Raw genomic sequence first — 14,771 nt, forward strand, 5'->3', positions numbered from 1 at the left:
CGTCGATATGACACTGGGGGGAATGCCCCCAGCGTAGCGCGTCTGAAGCATGAATTAAACTATTCCAATCCTGATTGGCGTTACATCATGACGTAACATGACAGTATACACTGAAGCTACAAAGGGATGCCGGCACACAGAGTTAGCTTTTGCGATGAAGCAAGTCGCTCCCAGGCAGAGGAAGGCGTGGCGCCCCCTTCTCAGGGAACAAGGGTTACAGTCGTAACACGAGACGTTACCTTTAGAAGGAACTCGCACTGCGTCGATACAACACTTTGGGGAACGAGTACCCACTATTCCACAACGTGCCCTGCCTGTCCCAGTGCGAAATACCTGGCGTCGAAGGAATGTCCAGGCTATAGAATATTATAAAATTATGAGGGGTGGCCCATCTTGCTGCATCGCACACTTCTTGGATCAGGGCCCCTGAAAGGAGGCCTCTAGAGGACGCCATGCCTCTGGTTGAATGAGCCCTCATGGCCAAAGATGAAGACAAACAGCACACTCGATAGGCCAAAGAGATAGCCTGAATGATCCAGTTACTGATGGTCTGTTTGGATGCTGGAAGCCCCTTCTTGGGCGACCCGAAGCACAACAGCATCTGGTCTGACATCCGCCATGAAGTTGACCTCTGGACATAAATCTTGAGGTGGAGAATGAAAAGTCTGCAGAACCATAGGCTGTGCCACATTAGATGGCACTTTAGGCACATAGCCCGGACTGGGATGCAAGATATCGCTTGGTGGAAACTCCAGGCATCCATAAGATATAGAAAGGGTCTAAAGATCTCCTACTCTCCTCAGAAAAGTAATGGCTAATAAAAAAGCTACCTTGAGGGAAAGGTTCTTGGCCTCAGCCGACCCTGGAGGTTCGAAGGGGGCCTCAACCCATCCCTTCGAGAACCACTGCCAGGTCCCATGTGGGAACTCTGGTCTGAGTCGCAGGTCTCCAATCATCCAAGCCCCACGGAGGAACGTACGACTAGCTGATGTCTTCCCAAAGGGACATCACCCAGAGTAATGTGGAAAGCCGTAATGGCAGCCACATACACCCTGAGTGTGGTCGGGGTAAGATCAGCTGAGAAGCGATCGTGGAGGAACATAACATGCAAAATAACATGCAAAATGTAGCTGATTTTAATTTGTACGACAACTGTATGTTAAAATAATGCAACATCCTAGCAGACTCACACACAGCATCCAGTGTCCTGGCACCCAAGAAAATTTCATCCTTGTGAAAATATATTAGACAAATAAGTGATTTAATGTATGCCACATATTTAAAGACAAAACGTTAGTCATACATACAGGTAAGCTGTCCATGGGATGTGCACAAATAGGTGGTAACCATGTCATTGTTTTTTTTTTTTTTTTTTTTGTGAAATGACTAAAAAAAAATGTATAACATGACTGTTAACTGGATAGATGTCCACATTCTGGAAACAAAAATGGAAAATGTTAGTTTTGAGTATTTGAACAAAATGCTTTTATTTCTGCTCTTAAGACTTAGAGGTTAAACCTGTGAGAGAGAAATCGGTAGCAGAAGACAGAAGCAGGAATTCAGCACCTGTGTGGAGGGGGAATCAGGTACTTTCAAATAGGACTTTCATGGTTTTATCATTGTTTTTTGTTAATGCCAGTGTTTCTTACATTTCCTTCAATGTCAGAAAGGTCTTTCAGAGTTGTAAAGTCTTTCTGTTTTATTACTGTAAAGCCCACATTTCCCACTTCATCGTTCTTACTTACTGAAAGAGCTTGAGCCATCTGTGATTAGAAATGTTCAATTATTGACAAGAAACATATTCCTAGTCCTAATCTATCCATCTTTCTAATAGACCTGGCATTGCAGACAATGAATATCACTGGCTCTGTGACAAATTGCTTATGTTCCTCTATTGTAAGTTGCTTATGATAATAGGGTCTGATAAATGCAAAAATATAAAAAATTCTAAAATGTAATCAATGGCAGACTGCAGTTAGATTACCAGTTTACGCTGTCATCGAGTCAGTGGCTTGCCCCAGCAAGCTTTAGTAGGTTTTATCATGTGTAGTTTGGTCATTTAAGGACCCCTGTTCTCTATCTAAAAACACAATAAAGACATGTATAGTAAAAGTGCATAGCCAAATAAGGTCAAGGTGCATGTTATGAACTTACCAACCAAACGTCCAAGAAAATCTTTTTGGAGGTTCACAATAGTTTTTGAGTGGCTCTTTTGGATTTTTGTCAGCATTGATTTGTTTTTTTCCTAATTTTGAATGTGCAAAATATTTCTGACAAGAAACGTGAGTGGTAGGAGAATCATTGAATTTGTCATGGGAAGGCATAGTGATCTGAGGATCCAGTCACTGGATGGCAATTGACATCATCAAACTTCTTTTCATTCAACCAATGTACAGTACTGTCAGTAGGTGTAACAGATGTAGTGTGAAACAGATGTAGTGTAACAAATGTGGAAATACACGCTGACATGTGGGCTTCTTTGTAATTGCCTAATTCTTTTTGAATAGAAAAAAGTACAAATCACTTTGGCTGAAGAGAAACTACAGACATTCATAAGATCACAGCAGCGACTTTGGAATCTGCTGCCATACAGCCAAACGCGTATGATTCATATTAAACACATAATAACAGTATACGTGAAAACTGTAACAATATCCCTGTAATTAATAATACGGTGTACTAGTACAGGACAATAATTTGTCGACGATAACAGGAAACCATAAATTGCTAAATACCATTAGTTAACATTTATAACTAAAACACAAAAGCAGCAAATTTTTTTTATAGGAAAAAAGTAGGCTACAATAAGACATAGACAATAACCACAAGAAATTAACTCGTTCACACTTGTGTGACGTGGAAAATCAGTACACATTATAATCTCAAGTGATGTTTGTTTGCCTGCCTTCTTTTTTAGATCCCTTTAGAGTTTATTAAAGACTGTTTACCTGAATATTCATCTTCCTGTGTATTCCTGCCACAAACCTTTACACCAATCTTTCGTTTAAACTGATAATCGTTTGTTTTACTTGCGTTTTTGCAATTTCCCCTATTAAATCCAGTCATACAGCAGGCTCTTTGGGTAAGCATTGATGTCACTTACGTCACTACAACTTACCAAAGATCCAGGGATTCATGGATATTGACATGCAACCAGGAATCGTGTGTCCTGATATGAGGAAAATGAGCCGGAAGCAAATTTGTCTGTGAACGCGTTATATAAAGAAAATATAGGTAGGTCTAAATCTGGGTGATCACTAATATCAATATTATATCGTCATATCGGCCAGCCTTAAAACTTGTATTGTTTGCAGTGTTTATTTAAAAACATCAAATTATGCAAAATATAAGATGTTAAATATTTAATTGATGATTTGTTAATACAATATATAACAATACAATATATAGGGTATGATTTTACCCCCAAAAGTCAACATACTGACACAAAATGACAACTTCAAATCCACAATTCACTGCCTGGAGTCCATTTGCTTCTCTTTGCTGTAGCTTTCGACAGTCTGCATAAAAATACCTCAGATTTCTTTGTAAAATCTATTTGAACAGTCAATCTCAAAGCTCTTTCCTACCTGTGTGTGTTTTTCGTGGCCTTCACACTGAAAACCAATGCTACTACTTAGACTTTTGCCACTCCGGCCGACGGTGACGTCACACGCATATCCTCTCATTCCCTCCTCTAATGGTTGAGTAACCCGAGACGTTTTACAGAAGGGCTGGACTTGATTTAGAGGATGGGCTCCACAGGACGAGGCAACGTTTATAAGAATGACACTTAGTGACTCAGCAGATCATTCATTCACCTGTGGAAACTTCATCGTTCCTGCTTAAAAAAAACTCCAGGTAGTGCTTGAATATAACAGATTTTTACATTACAGTTCTGTATGTGTAGTGATGAAAATGGTGCAAAAAACTACTGTACTATTTTAACAAAAATTATGTCATATGAAGATAAAGCATGTATTTACTGTTTTTAGACAAGCATGTGATGTTTATATAGGTAATGACAAATGAACATAGCAATGCTCTGTTTGAGATTTTCACATTGTTATGCTGATCATATCTCCCTCTCCTACTTTCTAGCTTGTGAAAATGGAGTCTTTGACTGCAGCAAACACACAGTTCTCCCTTGACCTGTTCAAGAAGATCAGCGAAGGAAACGCATCAGGAAATGTGTTCTTCTCTCCTGTCAGCATCTCCTCGGCTCTGGCCATGGTGTCGCTCGGTGCAAGAGGAAACACAGCAGCTCAGATGATTAAGGTAATCTCACACAATTTACATTTAAAAGAAGGTGACGGGAAAGTAGACTGAGTCAGAGGGACCAGGAAGTGATTCAAGCCTTTGCACAATGAGTGTATGCATTCCAGATTTTAAAGTGGTCTACACTGTTTTCATTGAACTGCATTGCTTTATTGTTTTGTAATAAACCTACAACAAACAAACACAATAAAGATTTTTACCTCCATACAGGAGTATTGCACTGTCCTCTGATAATACATAATATCATTTTTTTTAAAGCGTGTTGAATGAAGTATAAATGTAATCCGTACATACTACATCCGCCATGTTGTTTCTGTCATGTGATCTACCAGCGCTTCACTACCATTCATAAATCCTCTCCCGTGGCCTCATGGGATAGTAAAGTGTCCAACGAATGCGCATTTCAGAACCTTGGAAGTAGTGGGTGATCCATAGGGGACTTTTCGTCTACTGTTTTTCAAATATTGTGCATACTACTCTTTTGGCGTAGGGAAGTATTAGTTTTCTGATGCACCACGTGTAATTTCAGTTCCAGGCATGGCATAAACAGTAAAGTGCAAGCAATTAATTACTCTTTCCACTCAATTATCGAAGGCCTGAGGGCCAAAAACAACAAATGTGTTTGACATCATCAGTTCTTCATTGTCTTTACTAGTACATTTTAAACTATTTTAATGAGCATTTGAGTAGTGCACTCGCAATATATGTTGAAGTGATCTTTATTAATTCTATCATAACAATGCTGTGTAGGTCCTGGGTTTTAACAATGAACCACCAATTATGCAGCAAACCCAGAAACCTCAGACACCTGCTGAACTCAAGGTTTCGTATGAATATTTACATCAAACACTAACCCAGTTAATAGGGAACGTTCTCAGAACTTTATTTAACATTCTTTCAAGGTTCTGTTGCATGAACAGCTGTATTTACTGTAGAGATGCATGTATCCTTTGTGTTCGTCTGATTCAACTGATTAAATCTGATATTGTTGATGCAAACAGAAATGTCCAGAGGAAAAACCTGAGGACCAAATTCATTCCAGCTTCAACAAGTTCATGAATGAGCTGAACAAACCAGGAGTCCCATATGCGTTGAGTCTTGCCAACCGCCTCTACGGAGAGCAATCCTACCAGTTTGTTGAGGTAAGACTCGGTTTTTTCACTGGAGGTTGTAGTGAATAAACTCAAATATCATTTGCACCTAAATCGATTTGCTATGTTACAGAAATTCCTCAATGATGCAAAAAGCTACTATGAAGCCGGACTGGAGAAGGTGGACTTCAAGAACGAATCAGAGGCTGCTCGTGTCAACATCAACAAATGGGTGGTGGAAAAAACACAAGGTGAAATCCAGCATAAACTTATTCTCAATTTGAAACTTATTCTACAACTCTTACAAATAAAAGTTATTTCATGTTTTTTGCAACACTTTAGATTCAGCAAAAATGTCTTTTCAAGGGCCATATTTGGCTTCATGGTTTCTTGAGTTGAGCTAAATGATAAAAATATCAAACCAACCAGTTCAAATCACTGCTCTAAATATAAACAATATCCATTTGTATTTTAGAGAAGATCAAGGACTTGCTGCCACAGGGAGCCATCGATGGGATGACGAAACTGGTTTTGGTGAATGCCATCTACTTCAAGGGAAACTGGGAGATGAAATTCCCAAAGGAAGCCACCAGAGATGGGCAGTTTAAGCTGAACAAGGTGAGATTTCATGCTCTTTTTAAAAATATTTTTAACAGTCATGATGAAATCTGAGGGGTTATAATGTGTTCCCTTTCGTTGTCACTCCAAGTTACGTCGGATGACGACGGATGGGGTTTCGCTTAGAAAGCCTATCAACTTCGAGTATTACAAAACGAGCCAATGGCAAAGAAATGCCAAGGGTCTGCGGAATTTGCATGGCGTAACTCCGCCCCACCTCGTGGGTATAAAAGGAGGAAGCCGGCAACATGCAGATATGTTTTCGCTTCGGAGCCAAGTGTATTGTTCTCTCCACAAGCCATCTCTGAATTGTCAGCTTCACAAACGAGTTGGTGTGACGGCGATCTACGGCGAGAGCGTGCTTCCTGCTGATCTGTTGCAGTGGTCTGCCAGTCGGTGCGTTTCTCCCCGGGTGCTTCAACACTTGAGTTTTCTCTCACTAAAAGAGCTTACACGTGGCACGTCTTTTTAAAGATGTCTCGCCCGTGTACTTCTGGTTGCGGCAGATTGGTATCGGACTCTGATGGGCACGAGCGTTGCATAGTATGTTTGGGCATTGATCATGCTAGAGCAGCGCTCGTGGATGACTCATGTTCTCTCTGTGGGAACATGACCATCGCGTCATTACGGTCGAGACTCCGTGAACTCGCAAGAGTGAGAGTTCCCTCATCCAGTCCCCGTCCTGCGGCTGGTGGCCAGGGTGACCTGAGGGTTACGGTCTGGAACAAGGCGCCGACTATGTGTCCGCGACCCCAGCCCCCCTCTTCAATGACGGTGCCCGCTAGTGACCTGCTGATTCCCGCGGGTCTACCCTCTGGTGGCCCGCGTGTTTCAGTTGAAGCTACAGAGGAAGATGCCATGTCTGTTGCAGCATCACTAGGTGGGTTTGAGTCTTCTGGAAGTGAAGGCTCGTCACAGCTGCCACCTTCCTGTGTGCATACGGCTGTGCTCGAGTCTGATCCGGAGATGACGGCCATGCTTTCCCGGGCAGCCGCGAGCATCAGACTTGAGTGGAGGCCTCCACCATGTCCCGAGCGCTCGCGGCTGGACGATTGGTTTTTGAGTAAGGCCGCCGACCCTCGTCCTCGGTAAACCCCAATACCTTTCTTCCCGGATGTGCATGATGAGATCTCGAAGTCCTGGAAGACCCCCCTGTCTTCTCGGGACCGCTCGCTGGTCTCATCCGCCTTTCCTCCCCTTGATGAGGCAGCTGCCCGTGGGTACACTGGACTTCCCCCGGTTGAACGCTCTGTTGCCATGCAACTATGTCCTCAGAGTGCTTCTTCTCGGGGCGAGCCTAAGCACCCATCCAAAGCCTGTAGATTTTCGTCGACCCTGGTGGCGAAGTCTTGCAGAGCGGCGGGACAGGCAGCTGCTTCACTGCATGCTATGGCCACTCTGCAGGTCTACCAGGCCCAGATGCTCAGAGACATGCACGAGGGTAGGACAAACCCAGAGCTCTTTGATGAGCTGCGCGCCGCGACCGACCTTGCTCTCCGGCCGACGAAGGTTACCGCGGAGCTCCCTGGGTTTGGTGATGTCCACAGCTGTGGTCCAGGAGAGACATCTGTGGCTGAACCTGGCTGACATGCGGGACGCTGAGCGGACCGGTCTGCTTAACGCCCCCTTGTCCCAGGGGCCCTCTTCGGCGGTGCAGTTGAAGATTTTGCCCAACAGTTTTCAACTGCCCAGAAACAGACCGAGGCCATCAGACACATTCTGCCCCGCCAGCCCGCTGCTGCCTCCACCCAGCCGGCCGGGCAGACGCCTCGACCTGTTTCCCGCCGAGGGCGCCCTCCTGCGGCTCCCGCCCCTCCCGCCCGGACAACGCAGCAGCCTCCACCCAGGGCCGGTCGCTGAGGAAGCCGCAAGAAGGCGCCACAGCCCTCTCCTGCCCCGCCCCCCGCTAACCACCGGGCCAAGCGGCGCTCCTGAGATGGGCTGCTAAGGGATGATGGTTGTTTCTCAGGAGGTGGTTGCAGGACCACTCCTTCCCCCGGTGGAGGGCCGGGGGAGAATCTTTTCACTCCCCGCTGCTCACCCACGGGTGGGCAGCACCCTAATGTGGTTAAAAACAGAAACAATCCCCTCTTCCCTGAGCTCACCGAGTTCTCGGGCGACACAGAGCAACGCCCACAAGCCATGCTCTCTGCCCCCCTCTGTCCCAGAGGCGGTTGACACGGCGTGCCGTCCACGGACCGCTTCGCCCCTGTCCCCCTCTGTCGCCAGACCCCTGGCAGAGCAGGCCCCCGCGGGACGACCAGCCTGGTCCTCCCCCTGCCCCCTCTGCCAGGGTGCGGTTGCTAACTGTGCCCCAACACCGGGCCGCTATGCCGTCCACGACTGGGCCAGTTACTCCGCTTCGCTGCCCCTCCGGGGGGACGCCTGTGGTTCGCATGATCCCGCTGGTTCAGTTCCTGGGAGCCTGGCTAGAGCTTCCCCGTCTGTCCCGCTGGATCGCGTGGACCGTCAGGCTCTGCTATGCGATTCAGTTCGCACGGTCTCCTCCCCGCTTCAGGGGAGTCCGCTCCACTTTGGTCGGTGGCAAAGCCCCCATCATGAGAACAGAGCTTGCCACCCTGCTGGCGAAGGGTGCAATCGAGACTGTCCCTCCAGCCGAGATGAGGTCCGGCTTCTACAGCCCCTACTTCATTGTCCCCAAGAAAACCGGTGGGTTACGGCCAATCCTGGACTTGCACGTGCTGAACCGCTCCCTTCACAGGATGCCGTTCAAGATGCTCACCGCCAAACGCGTTTTCGAATGCATACGGCCCCAGGATTGGTTTGCAGCGATCGACCTGAAGGACACCTACTTTCATGTCTCCATTCTTCCTCGACACAGACCGTTCTTTCGGTTTACTTTCGGGGGGCAGGCATACCAGTACGCGGTTCTCCCTTTCGGGCTAGCCCTGTCTCCTCGCATCTTCACGAAGGTCGTCGAGGCTGCCCTTGTTCCCCTTCGGGAACACGGGGTTCGTATCCTGAGTTATATCGACGACTGGATGATCCTAGCTCACTCTCGAGATCAGGTTTGCGAACACAGGGACCTAGTGCTTCGGCACCTAGCTCGTCTGGGCCTTCGGGTCAACTGGGAAAAGAGCAAACTTTGCCCCGTGCAGAGGATCTCTTTTCTCGGTATGGACATCGACTCGGTCGCCATGTCCGCGCAACTGACGAGCGAGCGCGTGCAGTCACTGCTGACTTGTCTGAGACAATTTGAGGGCAGGAGTGCGGTTCCACTGAAACTCTTTCAGAGGCTCCTAGGGCATATGGCATCTGCAGCCGCGGTCACACCGCTCGGATTGCTTCATATGAGACCGCTTCAGCTTTGGCTTCGCGACCGAGTCCCGAGGTGGGGATGGCGACACAGCACGCTCCGAGTACCAGTTACTCTGACCTGCCGGCAGTTCTTCACCCCGTGGTCGAACCTCAGTTTTCTCAGGGCGGGTGTCCCCCTGGAACGAGCTTCCCGGCATGTTGTTGTCTCAACAGATGCCTCCTCCACGGGCTGGGGCGCCATGTGCAATGGACATGCTGCTGTGGGCTCCTGGACAGGACCCCAGCGGCTATGGCATGTCAATTGCCTCGAGTTGTTGGCAGTACGCCTTGCCCTGCACCGCTTTCGGGCGTTGCTCAGGGGTCAACACGTACTAGTCCGTTCAGACAATACCGCCACTGTTACGTACATCAACCATCAAGGTGGTCTACGCTCCCGCGTATGTCACAACTCGCTCGCCACCTCCTCCTATGGAGTCAGAAGCATCTGAGGTCGCTTCGAGCCATTTTCATTCCCGGAGCGCTGAACTGTGCAGCCGACGAGCTCTCACGGCTTCAGCCACTCCCAGAAGAATGGAGACTCCATCCCCAGTCGGCTCAGCTGATTTGGGACCAGTTCGGGAACTCACAGATAGGTCTGTTTGCCTACCACGACTCGACCCATTGCGCCCAGTTTTATTCCCTGACCGAGGGCACGCTCGGCACAGATGCTCTGGCGCACAGCTGGCCGCAGGGCCGCAAGTATGCGTTTCCCCCAGTGAGCCTTCTTGCGCAGACCTTGCGCAAGGTCAGGGAGGACGAGGAGCAGGTCATCCTGGTTGCCTCTTACTGGCCCAACCGGACCTGGTTCCCCGAACTAGTACTCCTCGCAACAGCACCTCCCTGGCCGATCCCTCTGAGGAAGAACCTTCTTTCTCAGGGACGGGGCACCGTATGGCACCCTCGTCCCGATCTCTGGAACCTCCACGTGTGGCTCCTGGATGGGACGAGGCAGGTTTGAGTACCCTGGAGGCTCTGTCCAGTACGCGCTCTCCGCGCCCATGTAGACAGAACGAAGTGTTTCAGGATCTCAGACCAGCTCTTTGTCCGTTATGGTGGGAAGCTGAAGGGAAAGGCTTTCTCTAAGCAAAGGTTGTCTCACTGGATAGTGGACGCCATTGCTTTGGCTTACCAGCAGCAAGGTTGACCGTGCCCCCTTGCTGTGACTGCCCACTCCACCCGGAGTGTGGCGTCCTCTTGGGCTCTAGCGCATGGCGCCTCGCTAACAGACATCTGCAGAGCTACAGGCTGGGCGACACCGAACACATTCGCCAGATTCTATAATCTCCGAGTGGAGCTTGTGTCCTCTCATGTTCTTGCTTCAACCAGCTAGTACCGGACCCGCTCAGTTGTCTTCGCTTGCTTGCCATTCCACTCCACGGACTGGATACATGCGATATTCTCCTCAGGTGAGCTTCCCCGAAAGCCCTGAGCTCATCCAGCACTCCTGACGTCGGCGCCAGTGTCTATTGCCTGCGCGTCGGCTAGGTGCCTCCCGTGTCCATGGTCCCTCCTCTGAGCGACCCCCACATGTGTATTTCCCTTGGCAAGCCACCTTGCCACCCCTGGGGTTGAAATATTCCACCTGCGGCTGGACACCCCAGTGTTTTCCATATGCTTCCTTCGGGTCATATGTGTATTCTCTAAGTTCCCCCCCTCTGGGTTGGCATTAATTGCATACTTCCCCTAGGCTTGGGATATGCTTCCCAGTGTACATTGGTATTCCCGTGTTAAATGGAGTCCTTCGTCCAGTCTATGACAGGGATCTCTATTTACGCAGGGCACTGGAAGACAGCTGAGAAGGTGGCGTGATTAGACTGGTAACCCCATTCGTTGTCATCCGACGTAACTCGGAGTGACAACGAAAGGGAACGTCTATGGTTACCTATGTAACCCTCGTTCCCTGAGTAGGGAACGGAGACGTTACGTCTGCCTGCCACTTTCCGCTGTACCGCGGGGATCGCCTGATCTCAGTCTTGACTCCTCAGCGAAGAAACATATCTGCATTTTGCCGGCTTCCTCCTTTTATATCCACGAGGTGGGGCGGAGTTACGCCATGCAAATTCCGCAGACCAATGGCATTTCTTTGCCATTGCCTCGTTTTGTAATACTCGAAGTTGATAGGCTTTCTAAGCGAAACCCCATTCGTCGTCATCCGACGTAATGTCTCCGTTCCCTACTCAGGGAACGAGGGTTACATACGTAACCATAGACGTTTCCATTTATGTTTAGCAGAATCAAACTAAACCAGTGAAGATAATGTATCAAAAGAAGAGGTTTCCTCTGGCCTTCATCCCAGAGATCAAGAGTCAGGTTCTGGAGCTGCCGTATGTCGGGAAGAATCTCAGTATGTTGATCATCCTTCCTAATAAGATGAAAGACAACACCACTGGCCTTCAGAAGGTGATTTGAATGCTTAATTAGCCAGCCGTGACCAGTCAGATGTTTACTTGTAGAACAGTTTTCATTTTTACTATTTCAACTATTCATCTGACATCTCTCTCTTATTATCCAGCTTGAAAAGGCATTGACCTACGAGAAGCTCATGGAGTGGACCAAACCAGAAGTCATGCGTCAACAAGAGGTTCAAATATCTCTGCCCAGATTCAAGATGGAGGAAACCTACGACATGAAGAGTCTTCTGATCAGCATGGGAATAAAGGATGTTTTTGACGAGAAGAAGGTGAATCTTTCAGGCATGTCCTCCAACAACGACCTGGTGGTGTCGAAGGTGATCCATAAAGCCTTTGTTGAAGTCAACGAGGAAGGAACCGAAGCGGCTGCAGCCACCGCCGCCGTCGTAATAACACGGTGTTTGAAGATCCCGCAGGTCTTCAACGCAGACCATCCTTTCCTTTTCTTCATCCGACAAAATCCAACCAAGAGCATTTTGTTTTACGGACGCTTCTGCTCTCCATGAGTAAGTCCTGCTGCATGAGACACTTCCAGCTAGTTTAGGTGATGATCTGGTTAAAATAAGTAGGAGAGACTTGAGACATTTACTACAAATCATCCTGTCATATTTTGGTTTAAGAAACATTGTTATGTGCCAAGCGATCAGTACCTATTGCAATTTACAGGAGAAAGCCTAGTATAAAATTGTAAAAAAATGATTTTGCTTCAAACACAAATTAATCATACTGGGACCTGCATTATAATTAATTGTTCAATCGGGGTCAGCTAAACGGAGAGTATTAACTACTATTATTCCTTTTAATTATACAAATACCTCATTAAAACGTCTGCAAATGTATAAAAAAATGTATAAAATTAGAGATCAGGAAAAAGACACTTAGGCCACATTTACACTTAGCCGGGTATTTAGAGAAACGAATACCCCCAGGGGTGTGAACCTACACTGGTCTCACGGTTCGGTTCGATTACGATTATCATGTCATCGATTCAGTTCAATTCGATATCGCGAAGCATCGCGGTGCACTGCATCTGCAATTTAGAATTTCATCAACCGCATCAACCGTCTCCGAGCCCGCTGTTGAAGGTAACGATCATCCATTTATAATCACGCGTAACAACACAGAATAATTGTAATTTGACCATCGGGTTCGGATACTTAAATCAGCTCTATGTGTGCGTGACATGACCGCGCACAGCGCGTGTCTTCTCCAGGTCGTGCTTACCTGTTGTTCATTAGAGCCGAAATGTGCCCAGAATAGATGTAGGCTTTTAAAGTATTCGGAGCATTTTTAATTACTCGCGTCTCGCCTCCTCTGCCTTAATAGGGACTTTAAGCAACGGCCTCTGGTGGAACGGCAACGGCGTTCTGGCGATCTATTGCGCATGACTTAACTTACCCCTTTTCTTCTCACTAGCACACTATGTAGTAAAATCCTGTGTCATATGGGATAATGGTAAAATAACATATATAATGTGGATTTTAAGTAAATATGTTCATTTAGCATGAATTTACATATTTTGAAGTTGAAGGTAAAGGTTGCAGATGTCTATAGGTAGCCAAAAATACTGCCTGATTAAGATTTAAACTGAGTTTTGTCATACCGGATAACAATTTTGTCATATGATGACAGTTATTTTCTGTTAGAGTTGAGGAAACAATAATAACATGATACCAAGTCCTGTAAAACATTTTCAGACATTTTGCATTTTGAATCATCAGTGTTAAAATGTGGGTAAAGAACTTGAACAAGTAGGGTCACGTTTAAAAAAATCACAATATAATGAGAAAAATAGTTGTGCAATTTTGTTTACTGCATCACTTTATATATTCATTAAGTATTATTGATTTGAAAAGTTTTCATATCATAATATTTAGAAAATGCATTAATGTTATCCCGTATGACATTTTGACTGGTGTCGTCACATGATTCTCAGTTAAACCGCTTAAAATACATTGTTTAAAATTGAGATTTTAGTAATACGTAAAAAAAACATCCCCATTTTTATCAGTTGAAAACCTTATTTGTCGCTGGCATGGTATTAGATGATTAGTTAATTGCATCTGATAGATTAAACTTTCAATAAAAACATTTGCAATGGGTTTGTAAAAGCTGTCTTGATGCATGTTTTTGAGTTTTTGTTGTGTTTACACTGTTTTGACCAGCAGGCGTCACATCATGGTGTATATTTTGTGATATATACATACATATATATAAAAAATGTATTGGCTAAAATGTTATTTTTTATATTTGTACCATTTGAGAATTCTGTTTCGTAATATTACTGTATAAAAGTTGCAAAAAAAAACTACAATAAGTTTAATGAAGGTAGGGTATACTTTAAGTTAGATTGGGGGTTGTTACTGCATTTCATGTAGTTTTGAGTTTAATTGTCATGTTTTGATGAAAAGCCACTAAAAAGTGTCACAAACTTATCTGTGGTTACAAAAAGATGAGTAAAGACTGACAACTAAATATAAACCAAACTCAAAGATCAACTCAAAACTAAAAATAATCTTTTTGAAGACTAATGTCACGCCGACTTATCTAGAATCAGACGACCTTGTAACAAAAGCCTATATATAGCCCATATAATGTGGCAATATGGGTAATAATGTTCAATCACATTTATGTAGTCAAGACCAGTGTTGTTTTATACGGTATGTTTATTTTATTGACTATACACTAAACTGTTTACCATTACTTATCACTTTATCTTATATTTACTATGTGCATTGCACTGGTGTACCATATCTTATGGATTACCATAAAGGATCCATCAGTTATCTTTGTTATTGTATATTTGGAGTACCTATCTGTAATCTATCATTTTAGTGCTATAAAAATACAGAAAGCCTGCCGGTGTGATTTGTATTTGCTAATTTTCTCAATGGCGGTCAATTCTAAGCACAAGAAAAGCTAAAAGCGGGTTAAAGACAGAAAATGCTTTTTCCACATTAAGAAAACTTTATTTCATTTAAAGGTGCAAAACGCAAGTCTCTGAGTTTTTGCAGAACTAGCGAAGTGAAACTGCAACCAGAGTTGTGTACGCTCATGG

The 14,771-nt window shown here is 45.6% G+C and overlaps 1 protein-coding gene and 1 long non-coding RNA gene across 7 annotated transcripts in view; one reads left to right on the plus strand and one right to left on the minus strand.

Moving 5' to 3' along the window:
* The window catches only part of LOC143730989 (leukocyte elastase inhibitor-like), a 58,157-nt gene that overhangs the window by 14,384 nt on the left and 29,002 nt on the right, over positions 1 to 14,771 (plus strand). The window contains exons 1-8 of one of the 6 annotated variants that reach the window (XM_077221609.1): positions 3,718 to 3,858; positions 4,099 to 4,275; positions 5,026 to 5,097; positions 5,277 to 5,417; positions 5,500 to 5,617; positions 5,842 to 5,984; positions 11,532 to 11,702; positions 11,815 to 14,570. The exons of 1 other annotated variant lie outside the window; for it this stretch is intronic. In XM_077221609.1, the coding sequence (XP_077077724.1) occupies positions 4,108 to 4,275; positions 5,026 to 5,097; positions 5,277 to 5,417; positions 5,500 to 5,617; positions 5,842 to 5,984; positions 11,532 to 11,702; positions 11,815 to 12,219 (1,218 nt within the window). In that variant the 5' untranslated portion in view covers positions 3,718 to 3,858; positions 4,099 to 4,107 and the 3' untranslated portion in view covers positions 12,220 to 14,570. Of the gene's footprint in view, positions 1 to 3,717; positions 3,859 to 4,098; positions 4,276 to 4,590; positions 5,098 to 5,276; positions 5,418 to 5,499; positions 5,618 to 5,841; positions 5,985 to 11,531; positions 11,703 to 11,814; positions 14,571 to 14,771 lie in introns of those variants that run through there. 4 more of the 6 variants (XM_077221614.1, XM_077221616.1, XM_077221615.1 and 1 more) reach the window with 4 other exon arrangements.
* On the minus strand, positions 1,519 to 2,378 carry LOC143730999 (uncharacterized). Its single transcript, XR_013200686.1, has 4 exons — positions 2,155 to 2,378; positions 1,985 to 2,080; positions 1,650 to 1,763; positions 1,519 to 1,566 (listed from the first exon to the last, which is right to left on the minus strand). It is a non-coding gene; the product is annotated as an uncharacterized LOC143730999 (long non-coding RNA).

This window comes from Siphateles boraxobius, unplaced genomic scaffold (genome assembly GCF_051911475.1).
Source record: "Siphateles boraxobius isolate OS27281-9 unplaced genomic scaffold, OSU_SipBor_1 84, whole genome shotgun sequence".
Lineage (NCBI taxonomy): Eukaryota > Metazoa > Chordata > Actinopteri > Cypriniformes > Leuciscidae > Siphateles > Siphateles boraxobius.